Genomic DNA, 24462 nt, shown 5'->3' with positions numbered 1-24462 from the left:
GTCAATGGGAGGCCGCAGCAGATTCCGCTCAAACATAGAGCATGTTGCGTAATTTTTTCCACGCTAGAACTTTTCCTAGAGCAGAAAAATTCCAAAGGTGGAATCCGCCACCCCCAATAGACTGAAAGAGGCCTCACACTGAGGAATCTGCTGAGCGGATTCTGCAGTGTAAAAGATCTGCCTCCTATAGAAGTCTACTGGGGGTGGCGGATTCCACCTTTGGAATTTTTCTGCTCTAGGAAAAGTTCTAGCGTGGAAAAAATTACGCAACATGCTCTATGTTTGAGCGGAATCTGCTGCGGCCTCCCATTGACTTGAATAGGAGAGGAAGAAATGTGTTGGGAACTGCATTTCTGCCCTACAGGGGATCTCTCTTCTGCGGAATCCACGGGTCTCCTATTGAAGTAAATGAGATGTGGATTCCACTGCAGAAACCGCTGCTTTATAGTGTGAAAGAGCCCTGAAAGATACCATGCTGTGCAGAAACTGCAGTGTATCCTATGACGTAGTTCACACTGTTCTATATAGAAAACTTGCCACTAATCTGGAAAAAACAGATCCATTAGTTAAGCAGCTATTTACAGAATGGTAGACCCAATACACCATTAGGAGGTCCATTAGTAATATTTCTCAATATATAATTAAATATTGTTTTTGTGATTAATCACTATGTTTAAATTATGTTTGATTTGTAGCAATGAGAATACATAATGCATATCAGGTATTTACGTTCCGAATCATAACTGTAGCAAAATTACAGTTATGAAGTAGCCACCAAAATTATTTTTTGGTTTGGGGTCACCGCAACATGAGGAACTGTATTGCAGGGTCACGGCATTAGAAAGGTTGAGAACCACTGAGCTGGAGGTATTATGGTATCAGGATTGAACGTGTTCTAAAACATGACAGTAAAAACAATATACATAAACATAACCTGAAGGTGGAAAAGGAAGTATAAAAGAACACATCAGTTCCTCTTTCCCATCAGAAGTTAGCTGTCTAAAATCTACATGCAAGAAAGAAATATAATTTTTTAAATTACCAAAACTATCTTAACTTTTTTTGTTGTTGTTACAGAGACAGAGAGAGAAAGGAACAGACAAGAAGGGAGAGGGATGAGAAGCATCAATTCTTCATTGAGGCTCCTTAGTTTTTCGTAATTGACTGCTTTCTCATATCTGTCTAGACCGGGGGGGGGGGGGGGGGCCAACACCAGAGTGAATGACCCCTTGCTGAAGGCAGCAACTCTAGGCTCAAGCCAGCGACCATGGGGTCATATCTATGATCCTACACTCACGCTGGCAACCTCGGGGTCTCGAACCTGGGTCCTCCACGTCCCAGTCTAGCGCTGTAACCACTGTGCCTCCACCTGATCAGGCTTTTTTTTTTTTAATTTTTATCATTATTTATTTAGTTAGTTATTCATTTTAGAGAGTAGAAAGAGAGAGAGAGAGAGAAGGGGAGGAAGAGCAAGAAGCATCAACTCCCATATGTGCCTTGACCAGTCAAGCCCAGGGTTTTGAACTGGTGACCTCTGGGTTCCAGGTTGATGCTTTATCCACTGCGCCACCATAGGTCAGGCCTGGTCAGGCTCTTAAAAACTTTTCATAATCTGTTTTTCTTCTTAATCATAGTGATTTTTAAGAACTAGTATCTCTTGTACTCTTGTAATAAGCATTTGTCTGAAATTCATCAATGTCTTCAGCTTTTCTTCAATTACTTTTTCTATCTGTTAATTATGTAAAACTAGTTATTCTCTAACACTGCATGTAAAGGTAATCCCATTCTTATAAATTACCTCTGTGCATCTCTGTATCTCTCTCCCCCTCATGTACATGGGAGCATTGTTTAAACAGAGAACAGTGTTTAAAAAGCTATTTATCAAATGTTAACTCTTGGTAATTTCTAGATAGTGGGATTTTGAGTGTTAATTATTTTCTTGGACTCTGAATTTTTTTATATGCACATATGTCAGTTTTATAAATATAAACTTAGTATTTCTAAAAAGGCATTGAACTCTGTTAGTACCATAAGTCACACATAGCTGCTGAGTAGAAGCCTATTCTGTTAAGTGCACGTCAGCCTGTAAAGAATTAGTAGAAGTCCACTCGACTCACTGGGAAGAGCAGCTTTACTTATGATCCCGGTCAGCAGTGCCAGCTCCTGCAGGGACCCGGCGTTCACGTCCTGACAGCGCAGGATGGCCTGGATGGTGTCTGAATGCGCAATGAGGAACTGCAGCACCTGCCCGAGAAAGAGCAGGAGAAATGAAGACAGAGGGAAAGAGCAGAAAGTTATGAACTTATAACTCATAACAATGAAACAAGTAATTCAATCTAACTAGACAAGCAACTGTCTTTCACACTTACATAGTTTATTTCTTCAAGAAGCAAACATTTACCTAAACTTCTTAAGAAAACTAAGGGATTATTTCAAAGTTGAGAAAGTAATGTATTTAGAGGCTACTGTAGAATAGTGTAATGTAACTTAGAACAAGTGCATAAAAACTGTTGTTTGACCCCTATTTTATTTACTTATTTATTTTTTGTCCAAATGGAAGTAGAACAAGAGTTTAAAATGAGTGGGGCCTGACCAGGTGGTGGCACAGTGGATAGAGCATCGGACTGGGATGCCGAGGACCCAGGTTCGAGACCCCAAGGTCAGCAGCTTGAGCGTAGGCCCATCTGGCTTGAGCAAAAGCTCACCAGCTTGGATCCAAGGTCGCTGGCTTGAGCAAGGGGTTACTCGGTCTGCTGAAGGCCCGCAGTCAAGGCACATATGAGAAAGCAATCAATGAACAACTAAGGTCTCGCAACGAAAAACTGATAATTGATGCTTCTCATCTCTCTCCGTTCCTGTCTGTCTGTCCCTGTCTGTCCCTCTCTCTGACTCTCTCTCTGTCCCTGTAAAAAAATAAATTTTAAAAAATAAATAAATAATAAATACACTTTTGAAGAAACTGACTCTGACAATAATCTGTGTAGTTATTCCTTGTATTTGAAAAATGGCCCTTACATCTAGTCCTAAACAGACACTAGACTATACATATAACACCCAGACATTTAAAACATCACTTATGCAATTTAACTTTGGAATAACTTTTTAAAAAAGAAACATATCTAAGTTAATTATAGCTATTTACTTTGAATAAATTCAATACAATAAGACTATAGATTCATGATGGTCAGCTTAATTAACCATTGAAAGGCTAAAGTTACATATTATATTATTAGCATAAAAAAACAAAGAAATATATATATTTATATATATATATGAGGTCTACCGGAAAGTTCTGTCCATTTTGGGAATAAAACAAAATACAAATTTTTCTTACCGTCAATAAACTTTATTAAATAATATTATTGCCATTATTATTAATGATTTCTTGCCAGCATGAGGGCAATTTGTATATCCCATTTTAAAAAATGTTTTATCTTTTGATGCGAAAAATTGAACCAGTGCTTGTTTGATATCTTCTTCATTTTTGAATTTTTTGCCCTTCAAAAATATTTTATAAAGACAAAAACAAGTGATAGTCGGAGGGTGCTAAGTCCGGGGAATATGGTGGATGCGACAGACATGCTTCTGTAGCATTTCTTGTTGAAATTCGTAAAAATTATAGTGGCGTAAATGAACTTTATCAGTAGCCATGGGTACACTATCACTCACACATAAGACGAACGTGAATCAACTTTGTTTTAGTTAATTTGCTACGTCAGTATGTATACATTAAGTGATAAAAATAGAGAGGCACACATGCGCCAAATAAACATGTGCTTACGTGTCAAAAGTTGTGATAGAAACGGACAGAAATTTCCGGTAGACCTTATATTTTTTGAAGGTTTCAGTGAAAAGCATGAAAATAAAACTAATTTCTGGTGCTCAAAAAGAATTATGAGTTTATTTAATTCTCAGCCCTGGCCGGTTGGCTCAGCGGTAGAGCATCGGCCTGGCGTGCAGGAGTCCCGGGTTCGATTCTCGGCCAGGGCACACAGGAGAAGCGCCCATTTGCTTCTCCACCCCTCCCCCTCTCCTTCATCTCTGTCTCTCTCTTCCCCTCTCACAGCGAGGCTCCTTTGGAGCAAAGATGGCCCAGGCGCTGGGGATGGCTCTGTGGCCTCTGCCTCAGGCGCTAGAATGGCTCTGGACGCAACAGAGCGATGCCCCAGAGGGGCAAAGCATCGCCCCCTGGTGGGCATGCCGGGTGGATCCCGGTCAGGCACATGCGGGAGTCTGTCTGACTGCCTCCCCGTTTCCAGCTTCGGAAAAATGAAGAAAAAAAAATTATTTAATTCTCTAAATATCAGAACTAAATGTGGTACATCATCTATCTTTTGTATTTTCTGTAAGGCTTAATATAGTATATACCCCCCTCTCAATAAATATCTAGTTAAAGTGCATTTTAGAAGTCAGCTTATTCCCGTCACAATAAGAGCTTCTTTTACTGAAGAACAAATTTAGATTGCTTGTTCCATCTCGCTATTCCATGAATTAGCTGGGGTGTTTCAAACAGAAGTAGAAATACAGGCCACTGAAGTTCAGAGTCAAGTCCAGCGGCCTACTTTCCATGCCTGGGGGTGCCACAGACAGGGAGTCACAGTAAACTCACTCCCGTTCCTAGTCTAGGTTTCCTGCAAGTGTGACCTGAGGGTATGGCACACGACGATGTCTACGCGAAGGTTCCTCTTACCTGCCCTGCCGCCTGCAGGTGCTGAGCCATGCTGGACGTGAGGATGACCTGGCACAGGCGGAGAACTGGGAGGAGGATCTGGCGGTACCGGTCCACCGGTGTCGGGATGAACATCGGAGGGTCCCTCATGACAAACATGCTTCATTCGTCCACCGAACAGGGAGAAAGCAACAAAGCGAGGGTTAAGGTACACGCCATCGCCCCTGACCATTTGCCGTGCCGATTACGGCTTGAGGCTACTAATGAGTGCTCTGTACAACACGGGGACAGTGGAGCCGAAGGCCATGCTCAAAGTTTGAAAAATCTCAGCAAGAAAACCGGCATAATTTGAAAAGACAATGCTTGAAATTTCCTAAACATACTTATTCTACTCGACATGCTCCCTTGGGCCACAGAGATTACAAGTAAGAAACAGACAAAAACCAGTTCTTCCCCAAATGTCCCTCTCCTGTACCCAAAGCCAAAAAATAAATCTGCATTTGGAGTCCAAAACCCAAGATTTTAAAAAGTTAAAATGAGATTGCAAGTCACTTATTTTAAGATTAAGTCTCGGAACATATTAATAAAACTATTATTTGTTGTAAATGTTTACATTTAAACATTTAGACTAAAGAAAACGGTTGCCTGCTAAAGAGAAGGAAATAGAAGCAGAATATAAAACAAAAGGAAATAAAATACGAGAAAGGCTTTTTTGCACAGACAAGTGCCAGGATCTGAGCAATGTAATTAACTCAATCCTCTTCATGTAAGGTGAAAATACTTCTAATAAGCAATATTAAAAAAAAGTTTTGGCCCTGGCCAGGTGGCTCCGCAGACAAAGCGTCCTCCCAGCACACAGAGGTTGCAGACTCAATTCCCAGTCAGGGCACATACGAGAAGCAACCAATGAGTGCAGACTAAATGGAACAATGAAGTGGAACAACGAGTTGATGCTTCTCTCTCTCTGTCTCTTTCAAATCAATGGGAAAATTTTTTTCTTTTACTTTTTGGAGGTATAATAGTTCTATAGTTAATCCTGAAAAACTCAAATATTCAATTTGACAGTGAATCTTTTGAAGAAAATTAGAAAAGTAGACCTAAGTGTTATAGGCTGGTAGGAGGGTCGGCTGCTTGCCTAAAGCTGTTGCAGCCATGTAGAGAAACGGAAAAATAAAACCCATATTCAGACTGAACTGGGAAATCTGCTAAGAAGTTTGAAACTTAAAATAACTTGACCTAAAGCTTTCAAATTAGCAAGCAGCTGGTAAAATGTTAAACTGAGAAAAACATAAAATGCTGTTCTAGTCAGCAGGAAGAGGAAATCCACAAGAAGTTGGAATTTCATTAGGATACTTTAAAACAGTGGTCCCCAACCTTTTTTGGGCCACGGATAGGTTTAATGTCAGAAAATATTTTCACGGACTGGCCTTTAGGGTGGGACAGATAATGTATCACGTGACCAAGACAAGCATCAAGAGTGAGTCTTAGACGGATGTAACAGAGGGAATCTGGTCATTTTTAAAAAATAAAACATCGTTCAGACTTAAATATAAATGAAACGGAAATAATGTAAGTTATTTATTCTTTCTCTGCAGACCGGTACCAAATGGTCCACTGCTTTAAAAGACCACTATATCTGAAAACACCTATTTCTATTGAACAAAACAATCAGGTTGGGATGAAAAATATTTATTAACAAATACTCCCCCATTTCCCTCTCACATTACTGCTCTAAAATGAGAAGCTTTTGGGTCTCTACCCACTTTTAACCTTATCAGTAACTTCCATTTGTTAGCGAATGGCTGGGACATATGACTCCCCCCCCCAAAAAGTCATCAAGATAAAAGAGTACTGGCACAGACAGGTTTATAAACCAGTAGCAAAATTATGTTGAAATTTCCTTCTTTCATGAAGAAGCCTTCGGGGGGAACTTAACAAAACAATCTATATGGGCACTTACCCATGCGGGTCCATTTCTGGGCGCATGTCATAGACTTGGCACTGGGCCAGCCTCACAATCACCCCAGACCGTAGCAGTTCTAACGCACCCTGCTGTATCTTAGCCACTCTTGTGAGGAACGCCTAAGAAGTCACAGAAGGAAAGCGTCACTACAGAAACCATATCCGAGGGCCTCAGATAGAAATGAGACTCTCTCACGGCACGTTGCGGACCCTGATCCCTCACTGAGGAGAAATGCTGAGCAGGGGATGAAGGGGTTACATTACACCACCTTTCCCATAGGATTTTTTTTTAGAATTAACTGGCATAGCATATCTGAAATGCAGCATACAGTGTTTTGCATGAGTTAATTATCCAAATTATCAGCAGGTTCTGTTAGAACATGGGCTCAGGGGGGGCAGGAAAGCTGTCTGTCTCCTTCACAGCTGTATCCTCTAGCACCATGCCCGTCATATAATATTTATTAAATACTTGTTAAATAAATGAATGAAGGAGGGGGAAAAGTTAATAAACGATCGAAGATGCTAGTGCTTCTATGATTGTGACACTGTGATATGTTTAACAGGAGGAACCAGAGAAAACAGATCTGGAGTACAAGAAATGATGAATTCTACACTGGACTGGAAAGACTGTGTTTCAGGACTGCAATGCTCAGAGGCAACTCCGCGCCAGGATTCTGTTGTGGAAGGACAGCTTTGCCCCCTGCCCTCCTCAAAGAGCACACAGTATCACATGATTCGCCACCACCAGCACCCTGAGCATGCAGCAGTCCCATCATCCAACTAACCCCCTAGACCAGGGGTAGTCAACCTTTTTATACCTACCACCCATTTTTGTATCTCTGTTAGTAAAATTTTCTAACCACCCACCGGTTCCACAGTAATGGTGATTTATAAAGTAGGAAAGTAACTTTATAAAATTTATAAAGCAGAGTTACAGCAAGTTAAAAGCATATAATAATAATTACTTACCAAGGACTTTATGTCGGATTTCCGCTAAGTTTAGCAGAATAAATCTTTATAAAACAACTTACTATAGTTAAACCTATCTTTTTATTTATACTTTGGTTACTCCGTGACCACCCACCATGAAAGCTGGAATGCCCACTAGTGGGCGGTAGGGACCAGGTTGACTACCACTACCCTAGATCATTCCAACTCACCTTTGCACGCTTGGAAGACACGCTTTAGAAATAAAAGGCTATTTTAAAGCCTAGGTCCCCACATTTAAAACTTAGAATGATTACAGCTTATATCAGGGGTCCCCAAACTATGGCCCGCGGGCCGCATGCAGCCCCTGAGGCCATTTATCCGGCCCCTGCCGCACACCCGGAAGGGGCATCTCTTTCATTGGTGGTCAGTGAGAGGAGCATAGTTCCCATTGAAATACTGGTCAGTTTGTTGATTTAAATTTCCTTGTTCTCTATTTTAAATATTGTATTCGTTCCCATTTTGTTTTTTTACTTTAAAATAAGATATGTGCAGTGTGCATAGGGATTTGTTCATAGTTTTTTTATAGTCCGGCCCTCCAACGGTCTGAGGGACAGTGAACTGGCCCCCTGTGTAAAAAGTTTGGGGACCCCTGGCTTATATGATAGAAACATTCCAAATGCTCTTTACTATATTTTTCACCCCAAGAATTGAATGGTGGATCAAACCTCAAATGAATGTAAAGCCTTACCATTTTGGATTCGTAGGTATAAAGGGCTTTTAACAGCGGGGGCTGTGGCGTGAGCAAGCTCTGCAGCGTCTGGTCATCTTCCACCAGGCTGTCCACCAGCACCTTCAAGTAACCACTGTTGGACAGGTACAGAAGCCACTGCTGCTGCTTGTCCACTGAGACGAGCCGGTCCAGCAGAGCCAGCGCCAGCATCTGAGGACAATCAGAGTGCAAGACATGCAGGTGACTACACGCCCAAGGACAGAAACGGCCTTCATCTGGAAATATCACATCTCTTCTCACAAGAAGAATCACTGCTTGTGATAAAACTTTCTTTTGTTTCTTCTTTTTTTTTGAGAAATTGAAAATTATATATCCAAAATCTTGATTGATAAAAGGAAAAATTTCAGGATAAAGTTTTATTTCTGAAACAAAACCTAATACATTAAAATAATGGCATTAAATATATTTCAGCAGAATCTAAACATTATTTAGTGAGGCAAAAATTCTTCAAAAAAGCCTTTTATTTCTAAAGCTAAAATTTGACACATTCATTATAAAAAACATAGGAAAGTACATAGAAGATATATAGACTGATAAACTGTCTGATAAACACACTTAATTCATTTTGCTCTATATCCTCCCTTTTTCCCATGTATACGAACACAAACATTTTTTTAAACATAATTCAGAATTAGCCCTGTCCAGTTGGCTCAGTGGTAGAGTGTCAGCCTGGCATGTGGAAATCCTGGGTTTGATTCCTGGTCAGGGCACAAAGGAGATGTGGCCATCTGCTTTTTTCCCCCTCCCTATGCCCCCCCCTCTTTTTTCCCCTCCCACAGCTATGGTTTGATTGGTTCAAGCACATCCGCCCCAGGCGCTGAGGATGGCTCTATGGCACCTCCGCCTCAGGCACTAAAAATAGCTCAGTTGCTAGCCCTGGATGGGCAAAGAGCATTGGCCCCAAATGGGGTTGCCAGGTGGATCTTAGTCTGGACACATGTTGGAGTCTGTCACTTTATCTCCCCTTCTTTCACTTAAATTTAAAAAAAGAAAACATAATTCAAAATTTACTGCAGTTTATATTTTACCCCATTTCTTAAAATCCTGTTTCCCACGGTTTCCCAAAAACCTGGTTCACATGCTCTGTAATTTTCCACTAGCAGGAAGTCACCTGCGGCACCATTTCTAGTAGTGTCAGGGCAACCGCAAGATCAATGAAAAGATCGCTCTGAGGAAAAATTCTGAACTAATGGAGATTCTAAATAAAATTAAAAAAAAACAGGACTAAACAAAATAAAAATTCCAAATTATAGCAAATTTAGCATAATTCACTAAAATACACTACAGAAAATAATTTTCAGTATGTATGATACACTTGAAAAGTGGAATCAGTTTACGCCTTCATAAGTCAAAATACTGATTCAATGTTAATACTGTACCCTTCCAATCTCATGGCCATCACAAGCGTCTCGACAGACCACTTCCATGAGGGCAGCGCCGTAGCTCTCGATGATGGCGATGTTTTCCCTCTGTAACTTACTGAACACGTCTTCAGGGGCTGTCAACCTTTCCCACATTGTTTTTTTGGCTAAAACGGTGACAACAGAAAAATTTTAAGCACTCCAAAAAGCAATTTGGTCACTGAATCATTACATTCATGTAAACATGCTGGTAGGTATTATCTATCAAATTATAGTCAGGGAAAATTACCGATTACAAAAAGACTACAAATATGACAATGTGAGGTGTTACAGTCAAGAGAAACAAATAGATGAATCTTATTACCGAATTCTAATTCTCAGCTCTGTCAAACAATTCACTCAGTCTCTAAGTCAGAGAGCTTTGACATAAAACAGAGAAAACAGTGGGTGCCCACCACCTAGTACATATGGTTATGTTAAAGTAAGAGTGGTATGGAAAAAAAGTGTATAAACATTAAAATTCAGTTTTGCTTTAAAACAAAACAAAAAGTAGGTACAGTGTCTGCTACAAAAGTATTTGCTCAATAAAAACTTATTAAATTTAATACATATCTCTAATTAGAAACTTAAAAACACTATTACCTAGGCAGTGGTCGGCAAACTCCTTAGTCAACAGGGCCAAATATCAACAGTACAACGATTGAAATTTCTTTTGAGAGCCAAATTTTTTTAACTTAAACTATATAAGTAGGTACATTCCTTATCAAGGTAGCACCCACAGGTGGTATTTTGTGGAAGAGCCACACTCAACGGGCAAAGAGCCACATGTGGCTCGCGAGCCACTGTTTGCCGACCAGACCTAGGGGGTAAAAGTACTTCCTGAGTTAAAATAAGTAAAAATAAGCAGTGATTATAGCTAAGAAAAAACTAATTAAGTGATGAAATTACTCTAAAAATAGATCATTTGAAAAATAAAAACAAAGAATTTTCAAGTCACACTACCAAATTTTGATAAGGTCTTATAAAAATCATGATGTATAGCGCCACCTAGTGGTTAAGTGGTGATTTTTCCAATTCAACTAAATAACAATGTTAAAAATTTTAGACGTGTTGGGGAAAGGAGTGGGATCCCCATTGCTACCTCTTTAAAAAAAACAACTCCTATCTATTTATAAAGCTTCTCTGAACTATTATTTCTAATGACCTTAAAATATTGTGTATCAAGTGGGTAGGGTATTTCTATAAACACATCATTTGGCTATTACCTGCTAAGAAAGGTATTATGTAAAAATATATAGCCTGTAAAAAATAATATGAGATAATCTGAGTCTTATACACAGAGAATCTATGTACAAAATAACAAATACTCAAAGAGAAAATAGAAAAAAGTAAAATGCTCATAAGGTTCTCAGAAGAACACAGAAGTCCACTATCAGAAGGTGCTTATACAAGTTCCTACAAACCTGAAAAACTGGCATAGAGGATTGTACACTGACTGGCCAGTTGAACTATCAAAATATTTTTCATATCTGGAGACCAAAGAATCTGGCTTATTACTATTAATTACAAACATTAACTACATTTTAGAAAGCAGCATTTATGCATATATTCTGAACAAGAAACTCCATTTCTTGGACTCTGTCCAAGAAAAACCTCCCATTAGTACAAAAAGACATATACATATTATTGATGAACATGTCAATGGTAGAGGTAGTCAAAAGGCTCTATTAAAAGAAAAGTGTGCATGCTCTTGTCATAGAAATTCCAACGTGACGTCTTCTTGAAAAATACATGGGCTTATTAAAAGATTATTTGACACAACACTTTTTGATATAAAAGTAAAAAATAATTCATTTGCCTACAAATAAAGCAAACTGAAAATAATGTTGCTTCCATGCTTTGAAAAAACAGTCATTTAAAAGATTTGCTCAAATAAGTGCTGGGATGCACCACAGAGGAAGGAAGGACGACACACACAATGTGGCACCGGTGTGCAATGGACCGGGGACAAGAGGGCACGTTATAAAAACACAAGCTAAGGTCGTGTTTGAGTGTGTCTCCATAGTACTTGTGTACTGCCTTCGTAACTGTGGAACACTAAACATTCTTCCTCTACTTTAGAGTACATGCTTTAATAATTCCATAAAGACTTCTTTATTACAGCTCTGCTTAGACCAGAGGCTTTAGGCGACCCCTGTGTTTTGGTCATTTGATCCCCGCCGGGGTCGCAACCCACAGGTTGAGAACCGCTGGCTTAGACAAAGATAAAAAGTTCTTTAAAATCTAACCGATCTCTAAAACCAGAAAATGATCAGAGATCAAACTCTACCAGCTTCCAGGGTGTCCGGCTCATCCGGTCTCTGGGCGATCTGCAGGTAATAGAGCAGAGAGCCATACAGGTGCGTCCTCACGCGCTGGAATCCGCCACCTCGGGAATCACAGTCAAGTAAAAACCTTTTTCCAAACTCAAGGTAAAACAGATACAAAAGCTGTAATTTATCAAAAATTTAGATGCAAAAGACCTGTCTTCAGAATGAAGTCTAAGAGTTTCTTCAGTATGATGTGTAGTGAAGAATCTCCGATGGAAGTAAAGTCCACCAGGGGGTTGTCTGCCAGGGAAGGGGCGGGGAAAGGACTCTCGAGCATGAAAGCGTAATGCGCCTCCCCGGGCCCCAGGGCGAGCGGCTGCTTCTGCTCTGTGCGCACGGCCTGGCTCAGGTGGGCCGTCAGGGTGAACACGGCGCCGGCTACCACGGGCATCAGCTCCTGCGCGGCCTCGTCATCCAGGATCTCAAAGCAGAAGACAGATCAGAGTGAGGCTCTGGCCTTCTACTCCACTCATGAACAGATTTTGTATATGCCTAGCTTTTCGGCTACCATAAGAATATAAGAATATCAGTGAACTGTTCAAAGAAAATAAAACCTAATAGAGAGAGAGAGAGAAATGTAATATGATGCTAGGTAACGTGTTCTTAACCAAAAGGGATTCCTATCAGAATTTCCTAGGAGGTCTTTAATGGCAAATCACATCAATGGCCTCATCGCTAGAGTGGCCCCCTCCATAGGTCTGGGGTGAATTTCTGTCCATATGGATTTTTTTAAAAACTCCCTAAGTCATTTTGATACATACGTGGTTGAGAGCGACCACTGTGTAGAACTAATACCTTTCTCAAAGCAAGTCTCAACATTGGCATTGTGCAGCTTGACTTACTCCTACTCTAAAATGGAAAAAAAAGGAGACTGGCAAACTACGTGTATAAATATCTGTTCAGCAGAACAAATAATTTAGGAAATATGTCACCTTATCGTGCACATCTTGTAAAATATCACGGATAATCAGCTGCCGGTCCTCCGTCTGAATGAGGTCCTGCGGACACGCCGTCAGGATGATCTCCACCAGCTGCCGCCAGGACTCCAGCACGTGCCGTTTCGCATGAAGACACTGCAGCAGCTTGTTTCTTCCCACCACGTACTGCAGGATAGTGCTGATTTCCTGCCGCCAGACAGGTCCAACGACAAGGTTAACATGAGGCGAATCAAGTCCTTTACCCACAGCCGACAGGTTCTTATAGTTTCACTGCCAGTTACTGTGAAAGCATTTATAGTATATTTTGGAAACCTTCCATACATATGCCAGTCAGCAGAGAACTTTCCATGTTACACTGGTGGCCAGTGCTATGAAAAGTAATATATATGTCTGGTGTGTGTGTGTGTATGTGTGTGTGTGTGTGTGTGTGAGAGAGAGAGAGAGAGAGAGAGAGAGAGAGAGAGAGAGAGAGCATGCGCGCATGGCGAGAGCAAAGGTAGTACGGGTAAAACTCAGTTTTTTAGCCCCATCTTCTTCCTCCTTGCAGCTATCTACTCATACTAACTCTGGACACTGGAGTTGCCTAACACCCAAGTTCAACAATACGTTTCCATCTTTTGTTTCTTTGCCTCTCGCTCTGGCCTGGCCAGCTGTGTTTCCACGTATGTGGTTCTTCCCTCCTGACCTCTTACCCACACTCCCTACTTTTCATGACAAATGACTCCTTCCTCCCTCACTGACAGGGAGCAGGTGGCATCTAACACACACTAAGGGCAGGCTGCTGATCCTTAACTAGACAGGCAGAAAAAATGTTATTCATTCTGGCACCCAGACCTTAGCTTCAGTTCAGTTGGTAACAGTTTTAAAGTCAAAAATCAAAGATTCCATTCGTTTCATTTTTAAGTAATTTATTCATTAATGAACTACAAGTCAATTTATTGCATTATTTCCCGCTGACAATTTAAGTGGTTAAAGTAGTTCCAAGGCGAAAACTAACACAGACATGACAGGCTTACCTCCATGAGCAGCGGTCTCTGTCCTATGGCCGCCATACCCTGAAGGGCGTTCACTTCAGCTACAAGAACCCTATGAAGAAGCTACATCAGTGGGTCAAGAGAGAAAAATAAGACCATTTCAGACACAGCTAGAGCATTAACCCCTAGTAATTGCTATGCACTGCCCTAGAGGAAAGTGCCAGATACCTTCAGATATACTCTGTCTACTATCTAATCAACATTCGAGAATGGTCACCAGAGCCTCTGGGGCAGGTAAGTTAGTGCAAATGCCTTGGTTATCTTCTTCCTACAGTGAGGCCACTACCGTTTACCTGGTAGAAAGTACATAACACGGTGAAAACCACTCCATTGTTACAGCTAGGCAGCGTGACTAAGAGAGGTGACGAGGAACCCTTTAAACAGGTAAAGTGGGCCTGACCTGTGGTGGCGCAGTGGATAAAGAGTTGACCTGGAAATGCTGAGGTTGCCGGTTCGAAACCCTGAGCTTGCCTGGTTAAGGCACATATGGGAGTTGATGCTTCCAGCTCTTCCCCCCCTTCTCTCTCTCTGTCTCTCCCTCTCCTCTATAAAATGAATAAATAAAAATAAAATAAAATAAAATAAACAGGTAAAGTGAGTGTGGTCTATTCAGCTTGATTCCCCGATAAACCAGTATCTCTATTAGAAAACAACCACTGTATGATTGTACTTTTGTCTGATAACTCATAGGCTCAAACACTTGATACCACACACACTTGAAAGCTGTCCTTACCTTGACGTTGCAGACCGTCTGTCCCCGTAAATTTTTGTGTTCACAGTTAGCAATCACCTGTTCGATCTGGACCCGATCAAAGAAATCCAACTGCAAAGGCTCAGGGATCTCCTGACTGAAGTCAATTGAGTCAAGAATACTTAAAATTTTTCTACGTACTGGAAAAAATAAAAAGTAGTTCAATTTTCCTGGGGACACAGAGAAGAGCAAACCACTGTACTCGAATCAAAGACAGTGGGTGCTACATTCAGAGAGGGCATTAGTCTAGAAACTGTAATCTCAAAATAAATTTCATTTTATTTCTAATACATCTAATTGCAAAAATATTTTTTCTCACCACATCATCCTAGTTACATCTTTTTTTAGATGACAGGTAGCTTATCTATACCAGTTAAGAATTGGAAGATACAAGCATGATAATTATCTCTTGAACTTTTATGTCATTTTATATCCATCTATACATTTATCATGAACTCAGGGCTCTACCTTTGGTAGCAGTATCAAAGTGAAGGAACCCAGAGATTGACCTGTTCTCATCTTCCATTCCTCCTTCACCATCTGTGGGAGCAGCAGCAATAATCACAGATCAGGAAAAGAACATACTTGTAAAATTTATTTGAAAATAACAAACGTAAAGTAGTTTATTTCTAGGCCATTGCTTCTAGGTCAAAGAGCCCTGTGCAAACAGATCATTAAAATGCAAAGACGATGAGGGCTTACAAACGGCATTCCTCTAATTCTTTCTGTCCTTATGGGATCCACTTCACAACTGAAAAGAGGATAATCAGAACTCCAAAAGAGGCAGGACCCAATCATGCCCAAGAGATGATTAGAAAAGCTTCTGCTTAATTTGCATATATAATATACAGTAAAATATCTTGGGTCATGCTGGCTTTGTGTGACAAAACTCCACTGAATATCTTTGTATATGAATACAGCAAAGTGTGGATGTTTCAAACAATAATAAAGTGACAATTATGGGATGATTTTTATTTGTGTTTTAAGGAAAAAATTCTAAGGGCACAAGAAAGCACTTGTTTGGCCTGTCATCACACACTAAGCACAGGATTCGGCTCTCTGCTGGCACCCACCCAGCTGTCCAGTGGCCCAGTGACAGATGTCAACATTCCCGTGCCCACCTGAGTATGGCTTCACAGGCATGTCATCCAGCAGCAGGTGCAGGAGCCTCTGGGTATGTGACCTCTGGCGGTTCAGAGACGTGACCCTCAGCTCTATGGAGGCGGTCTTCATCAGCCACGACATCTGGTTCAACATCGATATTTCATATTCTGGAAGTGAAACACCTAAGGTTAGTTCCCCAAAACAATAACACAAGATCGGAACAGACCTAAATTCTGTAATTCATCAGATGTACTCTCAAGTAACATAGTTAATAATTTATGAAACTTGGCAATATAATTTATCACTTTGTAAAGTTAAAATAAAAAGATGCCAAAGGAGAAAAAATAAGGCAATGTCTGTCTATATAACATGAGCTAAAGCAAATGCAGAACAAGAGACTCAAGTTTCCGTTACCAGGATAATTTCACACAGAACTACAGGATTCTAGTCTGTCACATTTTCACATTATACAGAACATAATATTTTTTTAAGTTCTCAAATATCATATAAGAAGTTAAAAATACTTAAAAACTATCACAGCTTGATTTTTATTTCACAAAACAAATACATTTTAAAACTTAAATATTAATTCGAACTGTGTAACTTTATGACAGCTCTCAAGATAACCGAGGACATTTGGTTAGACATCTCATTAGGGATGGGTCTGCTGCTGCAGCAGCCATGGCGTGCACTGCCCTACGGCGTGGGGCTCAACAAGGTCCACGACATGACCAGGAACGTGAGCAGGCCGAGGCACAAGTGCCGCTGAGGCACCTCACCAAGCACACCAAGTCCATGCGGGGCGTGACTGGGGGGTGGTGTGTGGCTTCACCCTTTATGAGCAGAGGGCCATGGAGCAGCTCAAGGTCTCCAGGGACAAGTGGGCCCTCAAGTTCATCAAGAAAAGGGTGGGGTCTGACCTGTGGTGGCGCAGTAGATAAAACATAGACCTGGAATGCTGAGGTCACTGGTTCAAAACCCCAGGCTAGCCCAGTCAAGGCACATATAAGATGCAACTACTATAAGGTGATGCTTCCCACTCCTCCCCACTCCTTTCTCTCTTTTTCCTCTCTCTAAAATCAATAAATAAAATCTTAAGAAAAGAAAGAAAAGGGTGGTGATACAAACCACACCAAGAGGAAGAGAGAGGAACTGGGCACCGTGGTGGCCAGGAGAAAGCGGCTGGCAGGAAGGGCTGAGCCCCTCCCTCTGTGCATATTAAAACTTTTTCAAATGAATCAACCATATAATTAAGGTCAGAAATCACTTATGTAAGTTTTTGAATCCAATAACATGTTAATATACCTAGCTTTGAAGTCCTCAATTGTGACAGTATAAACATAAAACATCAAATATTACTATTATTACTATGACTATATATGGTAATAACAATAATGGGCGCCTGACCAGGCGGTGGTGCAGCAGATAGAGCATTGGACTGGGATGCAGAGGACCCAGGTTCAAGACCCTGAGGTTGCCAGCTTGAGTGTGGGCTCAACTGGTTTGAGCAAAGCTCACCAACTGGAACCCAAGGTCACTGGCTTGAGCAAGGGGTTACTCGGTCTGCTGTAGCCCCATGGTCAAGGCGCATATGAGAAAGCAATCAATGAACAACTAAGGTGTCGTAATGAAAAACTAATGATTGATGCTTCTCATCTCTCTCCGTCCCTGTCTCTCTGTCCCTATCTATCCCTCTCTCTGACTCTCGCTCTGTCTCTGTAAAAAAACAAACAAAATAATGGGCAACGCTAAATCAATTTTTTAAAAACAGATATCATAACAGGCAATATTAACTTTTCTTTCCAATTAGACATAAAAGAGAGTTTCTAAAAAGCTTCTAATATAAACAACTCTTGGGACTAAAAATAAGATACACTTATAAAAATAAAGTGAAAAAATTTTGTCATTGGCTAATTCCCCAGGGTCTCTCATACCATCACTCTAAGTAAATCAGCTGATGATCACCAGTAATGAAAATTATTGTGAAATCAGTAAGCCTGGATTTCCTAAAATATAAAGATGCTACAAAATAAACTTTAAAAAACTCAATAGACCACCACCGTATGAATAGAATATGAATTTTAAAAATTGTCTTAAGCCCGACCGGGCGGTAGTGCAGTGCATGGAGCGTTGGACTGGGATGCTGAGGACCCAGGTTCGAGACCCCAGGGTCGCCAGCTTGAGCACAGGCTCATCTGGTTTGAGCAAAAGCTCACTAGCTTGGACCCAAGGTCGCTGGCTCCAGCAAGGGGTTACTGGGTCTGCTGAAGGCCTGCGGTCAAGGCACATATGAGAGAGCAATCAATGAACAACTAAGGTGTCGCAATGTGCAACAAAAAACTAATGATTGATGCTTCTCATCTCTCCGTTCCTGTCTGTCTGTCCCTGTCTATCCCTCTCTCTGACTCTCTCTCTGTCTCTGTAAAAAAAAAAAAAAAATTGTCTTAAAAAATTGATCAACAACAACAAAAATTGATCAAAAAGAAAATTATAGCCTGACCAGGCGGTGGTGCAGTGGATAGAGCGTCAGACTGGGATGCAGAGGACCCAGGTTCGAGACCCCAAGGTCGCCAGCTTGAGCGCAGGCTCATCTGGTTTGAGCAAAAAAAGCTCACCAGCTTGGACCCAAGGTCGCTGGCTTGAGCAAGGGGTTACTCTGCTGAAGGCCCGCGGTCAAGGCACATATGAGAAAGCAATCAATGAACAACTAGGGTGTCGCAGCGAAAGACTGATGATTGATGCTTCTCATCTCTCTCCGTTTCTGTCTGTCCCTATCTATCCGTCTCTCTGACTCTCTCTCTGTCCCTGAAAAAAAAAAAAAAAAAAAGAAAATTATATAATGTAGAATCCTATAAAATATAGGTAGCCTGAGATTATTATATTGGTTAGGTCAATAAACTAAGTTATAAATAGTTTTCACCATAACTAGCTTTCTATTTATCATTTCAAGACATAATTAATTTACATATACAGACAAGAAACAAAAGTAAAACAGATTTTTATAAAACAATTTTTACTCAAAAAAAAATCTAAATTTCCAGAATTTTCTTAGAGATATTTTCTTATCCTTCAACGCAATTTTAAATTTTGTTAGGAAAATGGTCAAATTCCATCTTTAAAGACTATTTTTAAATAATTTTGTGCTAACAGCTAAAACATCGGTCTTACCTAGCACAAACTACAAAAGCAACCCAAGTAAACAAGCAAGTAACAAAAAATAGAACAAAATTCCACAAATGTAACTATAATTCCCAAAAGTTACATATAAGTAAAACCACTCAACTGAGGACTTTACACATTTGTTTTAAGGAAAAATAATATCCTACCTTTGTTAGAAAAAGGTAAATGTTGCAGCTGAGAAAACAAGAAGTCCTGGCTGGTTCTCAGGTACCGCATAGTAGGGCCCGACGTATCGGAGCACGCACAGAGCTGATAGATCACCTGAAAATTAAAAGAACATCCCAGGTCAGTTTTATTTTTAAAAAAATACATCTTAACATAAAATGTGAACTGAGGTCTACGAAGTGGACACTAAGACCCATCAACAACTCAAGCAAAATGGGTAAACACAGGTATAAGACTCAGAAGTCCAGAGTTATAAGCAGCCCGTAGCAACTTAACTCAAAAAGATATATTAAAATACAGTTGAGAGTGATAGAGACATTACTTAAGGACTACCCCTGAAATGACTCTAAATATATGTTTTTTTGTTTTTGTTTTTATTCGTTTTGTATTTTTCCAAAGTGAGAAGGGGGGTGGGCAGACAGACTCCCGCATGCACCGGGTGCATGCCCACTAGGGGGCGATGCTCGGCCGCGCTGGGGCATTGCTCCACTGCAATCGGAGCCACTCTAGTGCCTGAGACAGAGGACATGGAGCCATCCTCAGTGCCCGGGCCAATTTTGCTTCAATGAGCCTTGCTGCAGAAGGGGAAGAGAGAGAGAGAGAGAGAAGAGGGGGAAGGGTGGAGAAGCAGATGGGTGCTTCTCCTGTGTGCCCTGGCTGGGAATCAAACCGGGGACTTCTACATGCCGGGCCGATGCTCTTCCGCTAAGCCAACCGGCCAGGGCCCTCTAAATATATGTTTTAATACATGTACATACTGATAATTAACACCTTTCAGTATTTTAACTATTATTAGTAGCATGTTACTTAGAAGTAACTTCTGAAAACCATAGTTGTATTGTTTTTTTTACCCCAACCTTAGGAAGATAATAAATTTATCAGAATTGAAGCAATTTAAGAATTACAAAGATCTAAAGATTCAAATAAATGAGAAATATAAACTCTAAATAAAAATTTAACAGAAAATAATAGAATTAGGAGTAAATGCTTTTATATCAAACGTGAGAAAAAAGTGAACAGCTATAATATGTATCAAGATCTCCATTGAATATATAAATATCATTAAGAGAGCCAAATAGATAAAATGGCAAAAAACAAACAAACAAAACACATTTTACATGTGAAAAAACAAAAGTAGCCAGTAATCAAAGAAAAATGTTCACCTTTTTCAGTAATTAAAAAAAAATTAAGGCAATGATAAGACAGGCCTCTCCTGCAAATTAGAAAAAAATTTAAATGTAAAAGCAAACCCCAGTATTTAGCAAAGTGGTAGTGAGAACTTTCATTCATTCATGAGTCACTTTATAAATACTTATTAAAGGCTGTGATGTGCTTTAGAGAAAATAAAATGTTGGCTAAGCTTCCTTCAGGCATGAGTTGTGCTGCTGGCCGTGAACTCGGTGTTAATGAATGAAGAATACACATGAAATAGTGGCTAGAGACAGAACCAAACATAAGACAAAGTTAGAGAGTCATCAGCTGAAAAAATGTTGAGGCCAGAGACAAGCAGGATTCTGACCCGAGTTTCTCTAGGAGCAATGGTTCGATACTGGCCAATTCAGTATTCACTGTAAATACATAAAACAAATGAATGACAATTGTCTGTAAATCCATATCTAGAAATATATTCTTAAACATATAAAGCAGAGGGGGGAAAAAAACTGAAAACAATCAAAATGTAATTTTACATTGTGGCTGCATATAAAGTTTATACCCTGAGAGGGGAAAAAGGACACATAACTGTATGTCTACTGAGTATAACCAAATAAACAATGTGTATACATGAGAAAAAGATAAGGGAACACAAGGGAAACTTAAATGGTTCTGTTGCAGATGTATTCTTGTCTTTTAAACAGCCTTGACATTGTTTTAATGCTCTATAAAGAAAAAAAACTTGATAGGCTAATTGGAAGTTCTCAAAACAAAATAAAAGCTAGTTATTTGTATCAGATGGCCAGTGAAGAAGATAGGAGAACAGACCCTCCTCCACTGTTACAGGGAGGACACAGAAGCGCCCACAGCACACCAGACATTTCACAGGGGTGTGCCCAAAATACCCCTCCTCGTTTCCAAGACCAGGTAGAAAAAACCCTCCATCCTTAAAAAGAACAGAGTAGCCAGCCGTCTGGTGTCTGCCAAGAGCTGCTCTCGGGTTTCGGCTGCCGGGGACCACAAGATGCTCTGCACCTGCTCAGAAATGTGTCTGTGAGCCAAAATGTCGCACCTGTCTCCAGGAGCTAAACCCTCCGACCCCAGTAACCCCAAGTCTTCTTTGAAATGGACACGGGAGGTAAGTGAGTTAGTCAAATTCTCAGAACTGTTTGCAGATATTGTACCCAAAACTGGAGAAAATTTTCGTGCGTTGCGTACAGGAGAAAAAGGAATTGGACCTGCCACTAGAAAACCTTTCCGTTTCAAAGGATGCCCATTCCATCGAGGCATTAAGAAATTTGTAGTTCAAGGTGGAAAACTCTCAAATCAGAATGGGGCAGGTGGAGAAAGTATTTATGGTGAAAAAGGTGAAGATAAAAATTTCTATTACAAGCATAACCAGGAGGGTTTACTGAGCACAGCAAATGCAGGCTGCAGTAAAAATGGTTCTCAGTTTTATCACAGTTCCAACTCCTCATTTGGATGGGAAATGTGGTATTTAGCCAAGTAATTAAAGGAATGAACGTGGCAAAAATTCTGGAAAACGCAGAAGTGAAAAATCAAAAACCTGCCAACTTGGGCATTATTGCTGAATGCAGAGAACTGAAGGAAAGGGGTGGCGGCGGAGTATTCCCAAAAGACTGTTCCAGGGACAGTCACCCAGATCTCCCCACAGATGCAGATAAAGATTTAAAAGATGTAGACTAACTATTATTAATAACATAAGACCTATTGGAAATGTATTTTTCAATCCCACAACTGGGAGATGGCTACTAAAAAAAATATTAAAAAGTTTTAAGATATGTGGAAAGGTCAAAGGCTGTTATTGAGAAAGCAGATAGATCAAAGTTGCAACCTGCAGCTTTAAGCTGTGTGTTGACAATTGGAGCTTGTAAACTAAAGATGTCAAATGGCAGGAAGTAATCGGCATTGTTTGAAGGCTCTTGAAACAGATCCATCAAATACCAAAGCACTGTACTTTAGAGCTCAGGGGTAACAAGGACGAAAAGAATACAATCAAGTGTTGGCTGATCTTAGGAAAGCTCAGGGGATAGTACAGGGAAATCAAGCTATCCAGACGGACTGCTGAAAATCCAACAAAAAGATAAAGGCACAGAAAGATAGAGAAGGCAGCGTATGCAAAAACACTGGCTTAACAAGGAATTAATTCAGTTTTGCTTTAATATCATACATTGATTGTATAAAGGCAATAAGAAATATAAGAGGTGGGCCCTGGCCAGTTGGCTCAGTGGAAGAGCGTCAGCCTGGCGTGAGGAAGTCCCGGGTTCGATTCCCAGCCAGGGCACACAGGAGAGGCACCCATCTGCTTCTCCACCCCTCCCCCTCTCCTTCCTCTGTCTCTCTCTTCCCCTCCCGCAGCCGAGGCTCCACTGGAGCAAAAGATGGCCCGGGCGCTGGGGATGGCTCCTTGGCCTCTGCCCCAGGCGCTAGAGTGGCTCTGGTCGCGACAGAGTGACGCCCTGGATGGGCAGAGCATCGCCCCCTGGTGGGCGTGCCAGGTAGATCCCGGTCGGGCGCATGCGGGAGTCTGCCTCCCCATTTCCAGCTTCAGAAAAATATTAAAAAAACATAAAAAAAGAAAGAAATATAAGAGGTGTTGTGTATTGTGTATGATCTCTAATGGGTTCCCTTTGACACTTCAGTTCCCCTTTGTTTACAGTTTAGAAATACTGATATGAGCTCATTCTTTTTTTTTTTTTTCTTTTTGTATTTTTCGGAAGCTGGAAACGGGGAGAGACAGTCAGACAGACTCCCACATGCGCCCGACCGGGATCCACCCGGCACACCCACCAGGGGGCGATGCTCTGCCCACCGGGGCGTTGCTCTGTCACGACCAGAGCCACTCTAGTGCCTGGGGCAGAGGCCAAGGAGCCATCCCCAGCGCCTGGGCCATCCTTGCTCCAGTGGAGCCTCGCTGCGGGAGGGGAAGAGAGAGACAGAGAGGAAGGAGAGGGGAAGGGGTGGAGAAGCAGATGGGCGCATCTCCTGTGTGCCCTGTCTGGGAATCGAACCCGGGTCTCCCGCACGCCAGGCCGACGCTCTACCACTGAGCCAACAGGCCAGGGCCTGAGCTCATTCTTAATTTAAAGAGAGCGAGCAAGTCTGCAAAGACACAAGGCTCAGTCTTGACTTATCACCCAGAAAGCCTTATATTATTGGATGGTGAAAGTATCAACAAGGCCCAAATTATTTCATTTTGCTACAATCAGATTTCTTTAAACAAACCAGCTCTTTTTAGAGGTCTGAATATTTCTCTGAAGCATAAACCGACAGGTGACCGAAGCATCTTTCACGACAAATGGAGCAGTATTCTTGTTAACAGGCAGATTCAGACTCTGGCTCTGCAGGTCTGGGGCGGGGCCTGAGCTTCGGCACTAACAAGCTCCCAGGTGGTCAGGCTGATAATGCTGGACCACATTTTGAGTACAGCCGAGTTCCAGAGCATATGTAATGCACTGGCAGACTGCTGGTATAGACATGTTTTGTTTGGCCAGTACAGAGTTTTAAAATCAGAGGATCTGGCAAACCAGAGCCTGTGTTCCAACATAATAAAACTTAGCAGGGCTCAGAGCAGGGCAAGTGAGCTCCAGCCTGTCAAATTCTCCTCCCTCTCCTTCTCGCCACCATTCTGTCTCCAATCAGGCTGCAGTCTCTTTCTTCACCCGCTAACTCCCTTAGCTAGATGACTAAGTTTACTCACTGCTTCTACCTGCGTTTGCCAAATTCTCCAACACTGTGCTAAAATCAAATGTACATCAAGCTTGTTTCCTCACTAAAGAAGAATTAATTTTGATCCAAAGGAAGTCCTAGCTTTAGTGACAGGTTGTTTGGAAAGCAAGAGAACAGAAGAAAATAGTAAAATGATTACAAAAAAAAAAAAGGAAAAATTACAAAAATCTATGACACTAGCAGCAAATGATGCATTTCTTCCCATGAAAATGGGAATTGGGGTGCCACTTAAATTTAGACACTAGTTGCATCTTATAAAGCCTAGTTCTTAAAATACTTGTGAAATGGCCCTGGCCAGTTGGCTCAG

General features: G+C 41.0%; 1 protein-coding gene and 1 pseudogene across 2 annotated transcripts in view; one reads left to right on the top strand and one right to left on the bottom strand.

Moving 5' to 3' along the window:
• The window catches only part of NUP205 (nucleoporin 205), a 77002-nt gene that overhangs the window by 13325 nt on the left and 39215 nt on the right, over positions 1-24462 (bottom strand). For both annotated transcript variants that reach the window (XM_066362774.1, XM_066362775.1), the window contains exons 23-35: positions 19235-19349; positions 15926-16075; positions 15273-15344; positions 14787-14944; positions 14036-14116; positions 13014-13205; positions 12235-12502; positions 12042-12140; positions 9731-9879; positions 8310-8501; positions 6630-6751; positions 4691-4829; positions 2118-2244 (exon numbers count right to left, since the gene is read on the bottom strand). In XM_066362774.1, coding sequence (XP_066218871.1) covers positions 2118-2244; positions 4691-4829; positions 6630-6751; positions 8310-8501; positions 9731-9879; positions 12042-12140; positions 12235-12502; positions 13014-13205; positions 14036-14116; positions 14787-14944; positions 15273-15344; positions 15926-16075; positions 19235-19349 — 1864 coding nt within the window. The remainder of the gene's footprint in view (positions 1-2117; positions 2245-4690; positions 4830-6629; positions 6752-8309; positions 8502-9730; positions 9880-12041; positions 12141-12234; positions 12503-13013; positions 13206-14035; positions 14117-14786; positions 14945-15272; positions 15345-15925; positions 16076-19234; positions 19350-24462) is intronic.
• LOC136393540 (peptidyl-prolyl cis-trans isomerase D pseudogene) lies at positions 21446-22561 on the top strand (annotated as a pseudogene).

Source organism: Saccopteryx leptura, chromosome 2 (assembly GCF_036850995.1).
Source record: "Saccopteryx leptura isolate mSacLep1 chromosome 2, mSacLep1_pri_phased_curated, whole genome shotgun sequence".
In the NCBI taxonomy this organism is placed as follows: Eukaryota; Metazoa; Chordata; class Mammalia; order Chiroptera; family Emballonuridae; genus Saccopteryx; species Saccopteryx leptura.
This window is presented reverse-complemented; position numbering and strand designations above follow the sequence as displayed.